Here is a 15824-nt window from a genome sequence, read left to right as displayed (position 1 = left end):
GTAACATTTACTGCCGGTAGCTCCAGAGTTAAATGTTCAAATTGAGCAATTTTCACTTTTTAATGACAATATCGAAAATTCTACCCCCGCTGGAGGAGGACATGGGGAGAGCCTGATTGGAGGGGGATGGGCACAAACCAGGAGTGGGGCATGCTGGGAAAGGAGTGGGCAGAGGCTGTACAAACTAAAACAGAGGAGAGGGGAAGTGCATGGGAGAGAGAAGATCCCAAGGGAAATTCCAGTAGGTGCCATTAGGCTCCATCTGCTGGTCTCTGTTAGTTTCTGTTGGCGGAACCACAACCACCTAGTAGCCCCATAAAATCCACTGGTCTATCCCAAAACTTAGCTGACCATGTGGAACCTGCTGAAAATTTTCAATGGGAATTTCCCCTAGAGGTAACTGAGCCCAGACCCACGTTATCTGTAGACCCCACCGGTCAGTGTGCGTTATGCATCCCCCTCCATGCTGGATCCATAGAGGCTGTAAGTATATTACGGGTCCCAGCTCTTCAGGGCAGGCAGTAGGGACCATGCAGGGGTGGCCAAAGTGGTTTGTGAGACGCATTCTCCGCCTACCAGACTGGGGTGGGGAGCTCAGAGCTTCTGCCCTGCAGCAGGACAGTGTGGCTAGAGGGTTCAGCCCAGCAGGGAAGGGAATCTAAGGGGGGTCAGTAAGTTTGGCCGCCCCTGGACTAGTGCTTTCAGCTTGGAGGTGCCTGGCGTCAGCAGAGATGGCAGCCATCACGCCAGGTCCTGTGTAACAGTCCCCACCGCTCTCCGGCCTTTCCTTTCTCCCGCTGAGGATCTCAAAGCACTTTGCCAATCTGCACTAACTGCCCAGCTTCCCTGGGATGCGAGTGGCTTTCTCTTCATTTTGCTAATGGGAGAATAGAGAGAAACAAGGTGTCAGGGCCTGGCTCTCTTGGGTGCTGAGCACCCATAAAACCATCAGTTCACGGAAGCTGCAAGTGCTTGGCTCCGCTGCAAAGCAGGCTCCAAGCGACTTGCCCTGGCACAGGGAGACGTTGGCAGTCCTGGGAATGGAAGCTAGGAGGCAGTGCCCTGCTCTGAGCACCAGGCACGCTCCCTGCCAAGGTGCCACTGGGATGTGGGTCTGGGCTCGTGTGACAACCTCTGGCTTGCTGCACTGGGCGAGGGGGCAGAGCTCGCTGTCAGCTCGCTGTGGACTGCAATCCCCCTGTGGCAGGCCTTGGATCGCCAACACTCCCTTATTACAAGGGATGCCCCCTAGTTCTTCATCTCAGGAACAGCTGAGAGCTGCAAAAAGCAGCAAGAAATAGCCCTGGTGAACATAGGTCAGTCCAGCTTCTTGTTAATAATAATAACTATGATGATCGTAACAATATGGGGAGGACGGGGTGCAGCAGGACTACTAAGAAAACAGTCCCTTCTTTTTGAAATACAGTGCTGGCAACCCTACGGACCCCACAGGCAAACTATGGCTGGACTGAGCAGGAGAGTGACTGGACGCTGGACCAACCTGCTCCACCTGCTGGGGTGATGGGGGCTTTACCTTGCTCCACATCCTGTGTCTGGGGGCGTCAGAGCCAGCTGCCCCCCTTCTGGCCCTGCCCAGGTCAGATCTAGCTGCCTCTTCTCCTAGATACTTCCAAGGCACCTGTCAGAGCTGTTCTCTGGCCTGTGTGTTACCCAGGGCTCAGACTAGATGACCCCAGAGGTCGCGTCTGGCCGTGGAATGGGTGAATCACCGTGTCTCCGGACATGACCCGGCTAAGGTTGACTCATTCTCACCCTGCCTCTCTGCCCTCCTTAGCCCTGGCCTCAGCACTGCCGAGCCAAAATGCAAATCCTGCATCACTCATTTGACCTTAAGAGCCAGGCGGGGTCCCACGGGCAGCGAGACTGACGTTCCCTGCCCTGGGATGTCAGCAGAGCCTTGTGTGCGAAGGCCTATCTCCAAATCCCATCTGGGAGCTGTTTATGCCCCTTCTGTAGAAACCAGCCTGGCCTGTCTCGGTGCCGGAATCACAAACCATACACCACAGCCCCGTCTACCACAGCATCTCCTGGGATGTGATTTTGCATGGGCTGAAGGCAGCCTCCTGGCTGGGAAAGCACCAAGCTGCTTTGCTTTGCTATTGTGGTCATTACTCCCCCTGGTTCTCTGTCTCCCGCTACCAGAGGCAGCAGGTGATGATTCTGCAGCACAGGAGCGGCTTGCAGAAGACAACTCGGCCCTGCTGTTAGGCAGATGCACCATGGAGTTTATAGGAACAGTGGGGAAGAGCAGACTGGAGCACGTCCTTCTCTGGCAAGGTCATGCTGCAGCCTGGATCCGTTCCTCAGCATGGGAAGGGGAAGTTGAGGGAGGCCTGCCAAACACATCAGTGATCCAGTCCCAATCAGACCCTTTGCAGAATTCCACCAACTCCCCCCACTTCTATCAGGGATGGTTAGGAGTCCCCCTCCCCGCCTCCCCACCTCAGTGCCTCCCCATAACACGAAAAGGCAGCCCGTCTCCAAAGGGTTATGGGGCAATGTTTGGTTGGTTTTTTAATGCAACTCATAGATTTTAAGGTCAGAAGGGACCAATACGATCATCTAGTCTGACCTGCACAACGCAGGCCGCGGAACCTCACCCACCCACTCCTGTAATAGGTCCCTGAGCTATGACTGAGTTATTAAAGTCCTCAAATCCTGGTTTAAAGACTTCAAGGTACAGAAAATCCACCAGCAAGTGACCCATGCCCCATGCTACAGAGGAAGGCGAAAAACCCCCTGAGCCTTTGCCAATCTGCCCTGGGGGAAAATCCCTTCCTGACCCCAACCAGTTAAACCCTGAGCATGTGGGCAAGACTCACCTGCCAGACACCCAAGAAAGAATTCTCTGTAATAACTCGGAACCCGCCCATCAAACGTCCCTTCACAGGCCAGTGGCATATCTACCACCCTAGTCAAAGATCAGTCAATTGCCAAACTAGGCTGTCCCATCATACCATCCCCTCCATAAATGTATCAAGCTCAGTTTTGAAGCCAGCTCAGTTTTTGCCCCCACTGCTCCCCTTGGAAGGCTGTTCCAGAACTTCACTTCTCTGAAGTGCTCCTCTTTAGTCCTCAGGCTAGGGACAATGCACTAGCCTGCACATTTCAAGGTTGAGTGGGCTTGCGAGGTAGTATGAAAGGCACTTGAATGGACATGGGCCACAGCTAGCTTGCCGGGGCTCTCAGCCTGCCTTGCTTCTCCATTCGGCTTGCATCAAAGTAACAATTTCCAGATAAAAAGGGGGAAATGCTCCAAGAAAAATAAATATGAGTAAAAGCCTAAAATAGCCCAAGGCTCTCATGTGAGGCATGGTGGGTTAGTGCATGGGATATGAGGCTGGGCGTCTGGAGAGTCAGAGATCTGAAGGGACAGTTGTGCTCATTTGCTCTGACTTCCTACATAACACAGTTTAGCTTTCAGTCAGGCATTCCCATCCCGAGACCAGGAACTTGAGGTTGAACAAGGGCATCTTGTTTTGACAGAGATCTGGGTTCCCTTCCTGGCCCTGCCGCAGCCTTATTGTGTGACCTTGGAACGTCACATAGCCTCTCTGCACCTCAGTTTCCCTCTCAGGACAATGGGAATGGTGATTCTCACCTTTGCAAAGTGCTGTGATGGCTACGGATGAATGGTGCCATGTCAGTGCTGAGGGTTATTGTTAATTCACCCTCATGCCTCAGGGCAAAGACAGATTCTTGGCTGGGGTCAGGAAGAAAATCCACCATGGAATATAGTATATTTATAGGGGGGAGAGTTATGCCTTCCTCTGAAGAGTCACTGGTCACTGGACTAAATTAACATTGGTCTATTTTTGCTGAGGCAGGATCTGGGCTAGCTGGACTCTTATCCATCTGCATGAGCAGCAGGAGAACATTAATAGCTCCTGATAGTGAGGTAGCAGATCAGATCCAAGACCTTACTGCACAGCGACACGGGACATGGCCTTCAGCTCCAAATAATCTCCGGGAAGTTCCAGTTTAGCCACTCACTCGGAATGGCCCCATTACCTGAGATGCATGTCGCAGCCCTGACCCCACCCCAGTCACTCTGCATGGCCATCCAGCATGCCTGCCCCTCTCAAATGGCATCTTACTCCACAGAGAGCCCCAGTGATTTCTATTACATGCCCCCTGAGGAAAGTGGCCCCCCCCCCCCCCGTTAGCAGAACACGGCCCAAAGGAAGAAAGGATTGGACGTGCCCCCCAGCAGCCAAAGGATAAAATGTGGGTTAGAGGTGAACGTTTACCATTCCGCAGGCCAGGGCAATGCTCATTACAGACCCTGGCTCTTCTGGGAGAGACCACGGTGCCTGGAAAGCTTCACAGAAGGGGGGACTGCCGGTCCTCCAGTGAGGCATTTACCTGCATGCTCCATGCGCCGCCAGCCCGGAGCTCACTGCTCTGTGAAGAACTTGGAGAGAGCCAGCGGGACCAGAGCAGATCACCACTGAGATAGCAGATGTGTCGGCCGTGGATGTGCATGTGCAAAACGTGGGCCATTCACCCGGCCCCCACCCTGCCGTGCCCAGGCAGGCTCACCCTGGCAGCTCCTCACACCAAAGGCAAGAAGCACCAGATGCCATCGTAGATGGCTGCTCTGGGGGAATGGCACTAACTCCAGAGCACACCCTCTCTGCTCTTGTCTGACTGACAGGAGGAGCTTTTGCCTCCCTCAACCCCTGCCAGGACTTGGTCTGAGATGGCTCGTCCTGGCGAGATGTGGCACCCAAGGAGGGGGAAGAAGCGATGCCTTCCATAAAGCAACATGTGTTCAGTTCAGCCCATCCACACAAGCAACTTCCCCTATGGTAGGAATTTGAGGTTGAAGCGCCATCTAGTGCGCATCCTGCATCCTGCCACGCAGCAAAGTGGCCTTGTGCTCCCAGCCAGCCAACGCGCCTGGTGCCTGCAGCCAAACGCCAGCGTGTCCTTTGTGTACGGTCCGCACTTATTGCAAGTTTGGCTCTCGGGTCGCTGCCGAGTGACAGCTCAGGAAAGCCAGGCCAAGCGCTGGCTGGTGACAGGAAAACTTCATACCCCAGATCCCCACGCACAGCCCCCAATAATTATCCCCTAGGCTGAGGTCCCCAAGCTCTCTGCCCTTGTGCCTACATCCCAGTCGGAAACAGATACCCACAATGGCCTGGGCCCCATCCTCCCCCCCAACCCTGTTCCCCTCCTCCCACTCAGCTCCACCCCGGGAGCTCTATTCCCTGCCCCGCTCCGACCCAGACAAGGCCCAGTGTGGGACAAAGAGCCAGGGAGCCCCAGACCAGAGACTATCCAAGCTCTGCTCCTCTGCGGCGGGGGAGGAGCTAAGCATTCCTGCCTCCCAGCTCAGGTTAAAGGTTGTGGTGAACCCCACAGGCATATTCGTGAGTCCTGGTTCACCCCACCCCAGTCGCAGAGGAGTCATTGAGGGATTCCCAGGGCAAAGGGGAGGTCTGTCCCCTGATCAGATGCCCATGGGCCCCCCAGAGCTCAGCAGGAGGGGTGAGATTTGCCCACCCACAACGCTACATCTGCCAGGTCAGCTTGGACGGCTTAACTCTTCTATGACAGAACTGCCCTACAGGAGGTGGGCAGCTGGGGAAGGGGGGTCATGGGCCTATGGGGTGGCAATTTGTGGCACCAGGCTGACCCACTGTGACCCGGCCTGAGCACTGCCCACTGACAGAGGCACTTGGGTCAGCTTGAGCCAGGACTGGCTGGCTCCAAAGGTGACTCTTTCATGGGGTGGCCAGCGCCTTTAAGAGCCAGGGCCCAGTCTTTAAGGCGAACAAGCTGGCCCTGGCCCACCTGTAGTAATTAGCTGCCTAGGTAGCTGGCTGGCAGCGCATCGACTAATGAGCACCTGGGCCTGATAAAAGGCTGCTGTAGGTCAGCTGATGGAGGGAGTCGTTTGAGAGCCTGGTGCATAGCACGCAGTCCCGAGGAGCTGCTGCATGCGGGAGAGGAAGCCGAGCTGAGCCCAGACACAGGCTGGGACCCGAGGGGCCGAAGAAGGGGTGGATAGATAGACTCTGTCCGAGAGTTAATAAATCAGAGCCCCGCAAAAGGGGGGCTCTGCTTGCAGTACTGGGGGTGGAAATAGTCACGGAGGGAGGTGAGGGCAATGCAATGGCAGGGTCAGCAGGGGGTGTGTGTGAGGGTGGTGCCCCAGTGCTGCCTGTCAAAGGGTGCAGCTACAAGTGGGAGCTATCCCGCATAGCACCGGAGTGGAGAGGGAGCCCTGCACTGACAGGAAGGCTTTTCTGTCAGGGTAGGAACCCCACCTCCCCGAATGACAGTAGCTAGTTCAACAGAAGCATTCTTCCATCGCCATAGCTGTGCCTGATGCTAGGCTGGCATAGCTACGACAGTCAGGGGGGTGGCTTTTTCACACTCCTGGCTGATCACGCAATGCTGTCACACTGTGTCAGTGCAGAGTAAGCCTGAGTCTGCTGGCAGCCTGAAATAACAGCCCTGAGAGAGGGCTGAACTGCTCCCATTCAGCTCAATGGGGTGTTAACTCAGAGGTCTAACACTGACACAGCCCTGTTAACTGTTTCACTACTGATGGTTCTAACAGGAACCCCCAGCTATTCTCAGAGGGTGGGTGGAGTTGGGGAGTGTAGGCGGAGCTTGGAGCAGGTATTGCAATGGTGAGTCAGCCGGCCCTGGAGGCTCCGTTGCAGCTGGTTTCTCAGATCCTGCTTCACTTAGTTTGAAGCCCCGTTAACAAGTGGTGTTTTATTTAAATAGAGGCTGCAAGTGTCACTTCACAGCCCAGAAATAGCCAGGCACTTACATCTTCCCAGCTGCAGGGCACAGAGGGGGAGGGAGCGCCACAGCCCTCTCCTCTCTGCCAGACCCAGCTGCTATTTCACAGAGCTGCAGCCCTCCATTAGTGTCTTCCCTGCCCTTCAAGCATCTTGCCCCAGGGCTCTGCCCCAGCCTACATCTCTGATCCCTTTTGTTCTCACTCCCCATCTCATTTCCTTAGCTCCACCAATGCCCCCTAGTGGGGGAGAAGAGACAGGACTTCTCTGGGATGACGAATGAGGATTCATCCCCACTGCTGCAGGACACAGATGGACCTTGTGGTTCTGACGGTAATTACCTGATTAGTCTCGCCCGCAGGGGTCTGGCCTGGCCTGGCCTGGCCTCTGTAGTCATGGAGTGGGTTACTTGCTATGCTGCACGGCTCACCGCCGCTCTGCGTCCTCTCCCATTGCCGGCTGTCATCCTGTGGATCTCCCTCACTCAGCCTGCCTAGCGCCACCTTTCACACCACTTCTGCAACGTCCATGCTATTCAACGCTCGCTGTGTACTAAATAACCGCTTGGGCTTCTATTCCCCTGCCTGCACATGGCCTAATCAGAGCCTGGCTTGGTCTTGGCTACTTAAAGAGACAGGCGCCCGGATGAACACCACCCATGTAGCACTTATGGTCAGAGGAGCTCAAAGGCAGACTGGTGTCATGTGACACCTTCCACATGTGAGCAAACCAAAGCGCCAGGCAGGAAAAGATGTGCCCAGTGCCACTCCGTGGCAGGGCGGAGGCTGGAGCCTGCCCTTCCTGATTCCTAGCCCATTGTGCCAGGTGCTGGATCACACATGGTCAGGCTGAAGTAATAGCCCCCTGCACCAAAAGGTCACATGATGACTCGGGGCAGGGCCGAAAGAAGAGCACTCATGTCTCCTTGCACCCAGTCTGGTGCCTCAGCTGCAAGGTCACCCGTCCTCCCGCCTGAGAGCTTCCTTGTGGCTGGCCTAGGAAGAACAATCACTAGCCCTTCACAGGGACAAACCAGGACAAAAGAGAGCCAAGACTAAACAGAGAGGGACACCCCCCTCAAGCCTACTGCTAGGACTGGAAATGCAACCTCACCTGCCTTGTGGGTAGAGAGCCAAGCGCATCTGCAGTGGCAGCAGGACATGGTGTGTGAGCTGGTGTCCTGTTACACACCAAGGCGTGACAGATGGCTGTGGCTGGTGTGGACCGAATCTCTGCCTCAGGGCAGCCTTACGCACCCATAATCCCTGGTCAGGGGATTATCTCAGGAGAGCAAGAAGGGGAGAGAAATACCTTCTCTGCTCAGCCTGCTCCTGTGGAAATCTCGGCCTGACCCCCACATGGATTCTATGGGTCAGACTGCAGCAGCACCGTCACCCTCCAGCGAGAGCCGCTACACCACAGACCCATCCAAAAGAACATTTAATCCTGGCCAGGACAAAGCACCGGAGGACGTGCTGTCAGGAGTAACTCAACACCCCAGGTAATCCGGAGACTGGGGCCCTGTTGCAGCACATTTCACTATGTATCACAGTGGCCACCTGGGTCCTCCCCAAACTTAATTCTCCCCGGCTGCCCTTTGGAAAGGACTTAACTGAAGGCAGCAGCCCAGCTGTTGAGCTGCAGAGCTGTGACTGCCCATGGATGGCACTGGGGGATGGGCACAGGGAAGGAGCCGAAAGCAGATCCATTTCAGCTCAGTTAAAGACACAGTCAAAGCCCCAGTGTGAAGCTGGAATAGTAATGGGCTAAAGGGGGGGTTAAATAAGAGAGTTTATAAGTCCTCCTACAGAGCCTTTCATCTCCAGGTGACTAGTACAACCCATCCCAATAGTGGTGGAAAGCCTTTACATCACATAGCTGATCGTGGCCTAGATGGTGGCTTTACTCCAGGTCTCAGGGGACCTGTGTCCATGTCAGAGCCAGCCCTCTTAGCCCTTGCTAGCAGTCTCAGCAGAGAGAGGCTACAACAGAGACAGGCCTTGGAAATTGAATGCGCAAGGCGGGGCAGAGTGGGAAGCCTGTGCTATGAATAGTTGGAGGCCATGAGGCTGAAGAGCCGCCCCTCGCCTGTGTTTTACCAGAATTAAATGCACTTATCGGAGATGAATAATATGAGGCCTCTAGAAAGGTATCGCGAGCCGGGAACAAGAGGAGCGAGAGTGTGGAAAAAGAGAAATGAAAGATAGTAGCCAACAGATGACATTTGCCCTCCCCCCATAGGGAAGAGGCTGGGCTCCTAAGCCCTTCTCCAGTACAGAGCACAGTCTATGTCACTATGCGGTAATGTGGGGCCATCACGACACAGTAGAAGCGGTATGTCCTCTCTTCCCCAGGCTCAGAGCACCAACCAAACTCATGTTCAACCAAACCCTGGGCCAGGGTCAGAACATCCAAGCTGGTCGGTTACCCACGGAATCAGAGTCCAAGGCAGCAGCCGAACGTAAGCCAGGTAAGAGCATCTGTCCCAGGCCTGGCCCAGGATGCAGCAAGGATCAGAGGCAGGCCTAAGCCACAGAGGGCAGGCTCATGTCCCACAAGGATCCACGCTTCGCTAATAAGCACAGTAACCCACCCTCCTGATTGCCCTTCATTAGGAAGTACCTGCCGCCTTCCAGAGTGACACCACTCCCCGTCCTACGCAAACAGTCCCCTATGTGTTTATTACTGAGTAGGATTGTCATCAGAGATCCTGAATCATGGTGATCAAGGGCGCCATAATATGTGATTTACACTAAAGGAATGAATCCCACAGCTTCCTGAGCGAGGCTGAGTCCTGCAGTGGGGTCTTGGCCGGTGGGTGGAAGGAGGGCCAGCTGCGGCAGCTTGCAGCCCGGAGATGGCGAACAACACGTGGGTGGAACACAAGGCCGGCTGTAAATAAGGCACCGTCGAAGCGCCAAGATTCTGTTATTGTTTTTACAAATAAGGCACAAATCTCCCTGGGAGATGACGTGATGCCGGGCGATCGCAAGCACCCAGCCCGGCAGCACGGAGACAGCTGTAAATAATGCAGCGGGAGAGGGGGCAGGAAGAGACTCGTCATTAGCACGCCGTCAAAATCAAATGGAGAGCTAATGGGGCAGACCGCAGAGCCAGGCTGCTCCGAGATGCCTATTGATAACACGGGCTCTGAGCATCATTAATAGCACTGGGGATGGAGAGAGCTGGGGAGTAAATAACATATAGTCGTCAATAACGCTGCCTTCAGAGATGCTGCCTGGGTTCTATGTCCCCCAAGGGCGTGTGGACTATGGGCGGGGGCTAGGAGAGAAGAGCGTGGACACCATCCTGACAGACCTTCTTGCCCAAGAGCTCTGGTCGCAGGGTCCTCCCGTTTTATGCGTGGGAAGAAGACACACAAAAGAACAAGCCCAACAGCAAACGGTGCCCGAGAGGAGCATGGGCAGGGCTGGCATGCAGAGCGAGGCATCGCTCAATGCACAGCTGGCTCTGGCTGTAAAAACGCCCCACTTCGGGGGACAGCAGCAGCAGCAGGGATCAGAACTGAGGCTTTGAGATCTCAAAGCATGAGCCTCCGGTGCTGCTCTGAGCAGCTCTTAGCCGAGGCTGTGGCAGGCCCATCCACCGTTTTGTGACCCCGCCACCTCGAGGTTGGGGGGACAGAGCACCACACTGAGTGGGTGTGGGTCACAGGTCTTACCCTCCAGGCCTGGGGTACCCTGGGAATATGTGTCATCTGTGCGGTGGCTGCCTCAGGCTGGGGAAAGCTCTGTGGGTTGGGAAGAGTCTCCCTTGAGACCAGGGTGAGCTGTGCTGGTGCAAGTGGCTGCTCAGAGCCGCTTTGCAGCCCCCTGGTGCAGAGATGCAGCTGTGCGGCAGATTCTGCTGCCCTGCTCTGGCAGTGCAAAGAAGCCTGCAAGTCATCTTAACCAGCCACTGGGGAATGTCCAGCCAGGAGGGAATTTCCAGGTGGCAGAGAGCTGGGGTAGCATCGAAGGCGAGCCTAGGGGTGCAAGCCTGAGGCTGCTCTGACTAATGACAGTACCCGGCCTGATCTCCATGTAGCCCCAGAATCTGGAGTCACAAAGGAAGGACTGTATGGTCCCTGCGCCACACAGGGTGCAGCTCTACTGCAATTCAGAATTGGGCCCTTCACCGGCAAGGTATGTGTTTTACCGGGTAGAGCAGGGAACTCAGCATTCCTAGGTTCTGTTCCTGACTCTGTTGGACAACCTTTGCCAAGTCACTCCCCCACTCGGTGCCTCAGTTTCCCTGTCTGTACATGGGGGTAATGATACCGACTCTCCTCCCAGACCTCGGTGATGTGGCTCCACTCCCTGCTCGCAGACGGCTAAAGGAGTGAATGCCTAAAGCTTTTCCATCAGAGTGTACTGTCTGAAAACTCCCTGCTTCCCTTCCATCTGCCCACTGAAATTGAACCCATTGCCAGGTATGGGAGGCGCTCCCAGTGCTCCGTTGTCTCAGCCCGCCCTGCCTCTTCCCTCTTCACCTGCTTCAAAGAAGCTGTAAAGTCTCTGGAAGGACTTTCCACGCTCCCAGCACCTAGGGAGGAGGCTGGCTGCTGCAAGGAGTCTGCCCTGAGCCTGGGGGAATGCACGGGGCTGCAGGCTCAAAGGATCATAGGGATGAGTGCAAGGCCCTTCTTGCCATGAAACCAGGAGTGCGCAGAGGATGATGGGGGCTGTTTGGGAAGGCAGCTGTTGGCTGAGTGGGGAGGGCTGGAATAAAGGGTCATTTGGCAAGCTGAATGAGCAGTATGCTGGGATTCGGAGAACAGGATGGGGTCGTCCTGCTGAAGGAGTGCTGGTCCCACCACAATTAGTTGAGCTGGCGCCTGTGCCCTTTACCACAAAGCTGTTACGATTTTACAGTGTCCAGGCAGGGCTCCTGTGTGCCAGCAGCCCGTGGAGCGCTAAAGGGCAGTGGCCGGGCAAGGGCAAGAAGCCCTGAGCACACCTAGCCCTAAAAGCGTGGTCTGGTGGGTACTGCAGGGCACTGTTCTGTTCGATGGTGGTTCTTATGCTGCATTCATCACCGGAATGTCTGGGACACAGGACGCCTGGGTTCTGTTCCTGGCTCTGCCTCTGACCTGCTGTGTGAGTTCAGGCTGATCCGTTCCTCAGTCTGTCTGTGCCTCTAGGTGCAATGGCCAGATTCTGTGTTGTACGTCATAGTAAGCACAAGAGAGGGGAGGGCTGGGTGTTGCCCTTTCGCCTCCCTCAGTCTGGGATGCTGTGTCAGCTGATATAGCCTCAGAGGTAACTTAGAGTAGCCCAGAGACTGCTTTAGCTAATGGCAGCTCTCTTCTCCAGCCAGTCCCGAACACGCCTGGGCCCTGCCCCAGCATCCCACCTACCCCAGGGGATAAGCACGGGGGATATAGGGGTGATGAGATAGATATAGATAGAGCGTTACTGATGGATGGATAGATATAGTAGAGTTGCCTATACTGTTCCTGGGCTGTGGAATTCCCCAGGGGGCCATTGTGGATCTTTGAATACAGGAGCCATAGTGGGGGGCCAGGATCTCACCCAGCTACCCTGAACACATGCCTGGGGGGTTAGGGTTGATGAGAGGTTGAGAGACGCTCAGGACTCCCCGATGGAAGGGGCAGCCATAGGGATTTTGAGAAGCCCCCTGATTGAATTTACCTCCCCAAGAATGAAAGCTGCCCCTCCCCACCTTGGCCTCCAAATCCAACCCCAGGGAGCTTCACGGTCTCCTGGCCCTGGCACACATGCCTCGTCACCCAGTCTCGCTGGGCGAGCAGACATGCCTCCTTCCCATGCTCCCAGAGCCCTGCTGTGCCCGGGGACCTGTCCAGTTTCCCGCCCAGCACACACCCGGCTCGCAGGATCGGAGCAGAGGGGACAGAGCTGCAGGCAGGCGTCTGAGCTCGCGTACCAGCGTGCAGCTGGTAGGTCTAATTTTAGGCCTCGTGACCTTGAAGGGAAGAGGCGCCTCTTCTGCTGAGTGTGGCATTGTGGCAGCTGAGCCGGTGAGAAGCGCTACTCAGACTGTGAGATGGGCCTGAAAATAGCTAAGCCCAGCTCAGCTCACGCTTGTGTTTCCTCGCTGCCCGCTGGGGGACCGATGCCTCGCCAGGACCCGCCCATGGCCTGATTCCTCTGCACACGCCTCATGGGCTGCAATGCTGGGCTCCAAGCCCAGAGCCCAGGCCCTGCTTTGAGTAGCCAGGCCAGCGGAGAGGAGGGGAAAATGCTGGGGGAAGAATCCACCCCAAGCCAGAAGCAGGGTCACTCCACGGAGGTGTGCCCCACACATCTTCCCTGTGCTGGTAGTGGGGGATGGGAAGATGCCCCAGTCCTGCCATGTCCCTGGTCTGTTTCCCATGCAGTGGTTAAGGATCCCCTGGGGCTTTTCACAAGAGAAGAGAGGGTGAATCTGGCCCAGTTCTAACTGGGGTTAATTACACTCCGCCTCCCTAAAAGGCAGGTGCAGATGATTATGGCCTTCTCCACTTCCTGTCCTAAAGGGCTGCGCTCTGTGACATGGCTGCCGATGCATCCCACCCTGGAGGAGGTTGCATTTCACCCATCTCCTCCAAAGATGCACCTGTCCACAGGTAAATCCACAGCGAACACCAGCCTGGGGAAGCCAGGAGCTGCCTGGAATACACTTAGCCGGCAGGTAACATGTATCCACAGTGCCCTGGGAAACGCATGCGGACCTCCACCATGGCAGCAAGCTGGCACCACACAGGTCGTTCCCGCAGTAACCCTCCTGACCCTGTCGAGGCCAGCTTCTTCCAGGAGAGCCGGGCAGGCTGGAGAGCTGCACGGGGGGCTGAGCAGACAATGCCATCTGCATGGCTGGCAGAGAGGGGGCAGAGCTGAGGCCAGGCTGCAGAGTGGAGGAGCAAATGAGCAGAGTTTTGTGGCACTGCCCGGCCCCGGGGGGAGGGGGAGGTGCTCCTTTGCAGGGGTTGGCCCCAGGAAAAGGGCTCAGTGTGGAGGAGGGGAGAGGGAGTGGGAAGGCTGGCTTGGGTCTAATCAGCAGGCGGGCAGCATTGCCCCTGCCAGGGTTCCTGGGTGAGACTGCTGGGACCTGCCTGGAGGGGAAGGGGCTGGCCAGAGGTCAGAGCCCCTCCCCTGGTTTCAGGTCTGTCTGCCCGGGCGCTGCGAGTGGCAGGGGGAGAAACTGATACTCCCCTGGGTTTAGGAGGGGGTTGGCTAAGCCCCTCTGAATACCCAGGTGCCACTTTGCCAGGGACGCCCCAGGATCAGGCCCTGAAGAGGGATCTGGCAGGAGCTCGCGTGCCCGGGAAGGGAGACGCGCCGGTACTTGTTGCATTAGATAAATCCCACCTAGGAGCGGCTCAGTTTGCCACGCCCAGAGCTGGGCTACGGCTCCAGGCTCTGACCCTCCGCACGGCCGGGGCGCCTCTGCTCACAGAGAGACGCGGGCACACCAGGCGGAGATGCGCGTGTCCACACTACACACTCCCCACAGGATCGTGCCCTCCTGGATATAAGGCGCTCCCCAGCTGTACACACGGGGACACCCCGACACACCCACCCAGGCAGTTCTGTACAGCAGACTGGAAGTGCGCGCACACACGTTCTCTTTCTCTCTCTCTCACACACACACACAGGTTCACACACACACACACACACCACACAGAGGTTCACACACACACGTTCTCACACACACACATTTTCTCTCTCACACACAGGTTCTCACACACACACACACATTCTCTCTCTCTCTCTCTCACACACACACACACACACACACAGGTTCTCTCTCACACACACACACACACACACACAGGCACGCACCCCCAGGTTCTCTCCGCTCTGCCGCAGTGTGGCAGGGTCCCCCGGTCCCGCTGGAGAGGGAAGTCGAGGCAGGTGCTGGAGGAACTTCCGACGAAGCGGGGCTGATGGGCGGGTTCCTGGGCAACGCCCGGGAGCCGGCCCGGCTCCCCGGGCCACTCGCGCCTCCCCTCCCTCGCGCGGCAGCCGGCTCTGCCGTCCTGGCCTTGTTCCCCACGCGTCGGCTAGTGCCCGGGAGCCCGTCCCCGCCCGCCGCAGCCTGCACTCAGCCCCGCGCCGGCCCGGGGAGCGGGATTGAACCGACCTGTGCAGCGGCAGGGGCTGGAGCTCCTCTTTCTGGAAGCAGACGAAGCAGAAGGTCTCCATCGCCTCGCCGCCGCGGCCGGCGCACCAGGGCTGGGGCGGCTCCAGGCTGGGGCGCGCCGGGCTGGGGCTGGCATGATCTTGCCCCTCGCTAGTCTGCCCGGCGGCCAGCGAAGCCAGGGTCAGCAGGTCCTCGGGCTCCCGGCCCGGTCGCCGGGAGGCGTCATCGTGGCGCTTTGTCCCCCGAATTCCTCGTCGCTTCTTCCAACGGCGGGCGCTGGCGGCGCCTCCTGCCCCGCGCCCTCGGGGGGGACCCTGCGCCCTCGGCCCGCCCGACGGGGAGCGCCCCCGGCAGCGCGGAGAGGGCGCAGAAAATCCCCGCCTGCCCCTCGCCCAGCGGCCGGGCCGGAGCCGGTGGGAGCCGCCTTTGGGGCCACGGCTGTAGCGCGCTCTCCGGGGGACGCGACGGGGCTGTCCGGTGAGCGGGACTCCCTCCTCGGGCGGGTGGGGAAGGGCGAGGAGAGCCCAGGGCTCAGGCTGAAGCCTGAGCGGGAAGGACCGGAGCCGAGGCGCTTGGGGAGGAATCTCCGGCGCAGGGACCCCCGGGCGCAGGGACCCCCCGGCACAGGGAACCGCCGGCGTCCTGCTGCTCCTCCAAGGCGGCGGTGCGAGAGCTCGGCCGCCCGGCGCTGGGTCTCATCCTGGCTCGGGATCTGCGTAGCTGCTGTCGCGGCTCCGGCAAGGGCCGGGCGGGCGGCGGTGCCCGAAGGCGGATCCCAGGGGCGCAGCTGGACTTGGCCGCGCGTCCTGCCCTCGGGGAAGTTTCCCCTCCCGGCCGATCGCCTCGGCAGCCGGCGGCAGGTTCGGCTCTCGGCGGACCCGTGGGGCGGGAGGGGAGCGCTGGGCACCGGGGGCGGAGAAAAGTTCTGGCCCC

General features: G+C 57.7%; 1 protein-coding gene across 1 annotated transcript in view; it reads right to left on the bottom strand.

Moving 5' to 3' along the window:
- Positions 1 to 15586, bottom strand: part of SBK1 (SH3 domain binding kinase 1) — a 65389-nt gene extending 49803 nt beyond the window's left edge. The window contains exon 1 of the mRNA XM_067551098.1: positions 14892 to 15586. Coding sequence (XP_067407199.1) covers positions 14892 to 14953 — 62 coding nt within the window. The 5' untranslated portion in view covers positions 14954 to 15586. The remainder of the gene's footprint in view (positions 1 to 14891) is intronic.
- Positions 15587 to 15824: the final 238 nt, after the last annotated feature.

Source organism: Emydura macquarii, unplaced genomic scaffold, assembly GCF_026122565.2.
Source record: "Emydura macquarii macquarii isolate MOO-44397 ecotype Brisbane River unplaced genomic scaffold, CSIRO-AGI_Emac_v2 contig_1348, whole genome shotgun sequence".
Classification (NCBI taxonomy): Eukaryota; Metazoa; Chordata; order Testudines; family Chelidae; genus Emydura; species Emydura macquarii.
This window is presented reverse-complemented; position numbering and strand designations above follow the sequence as displayed.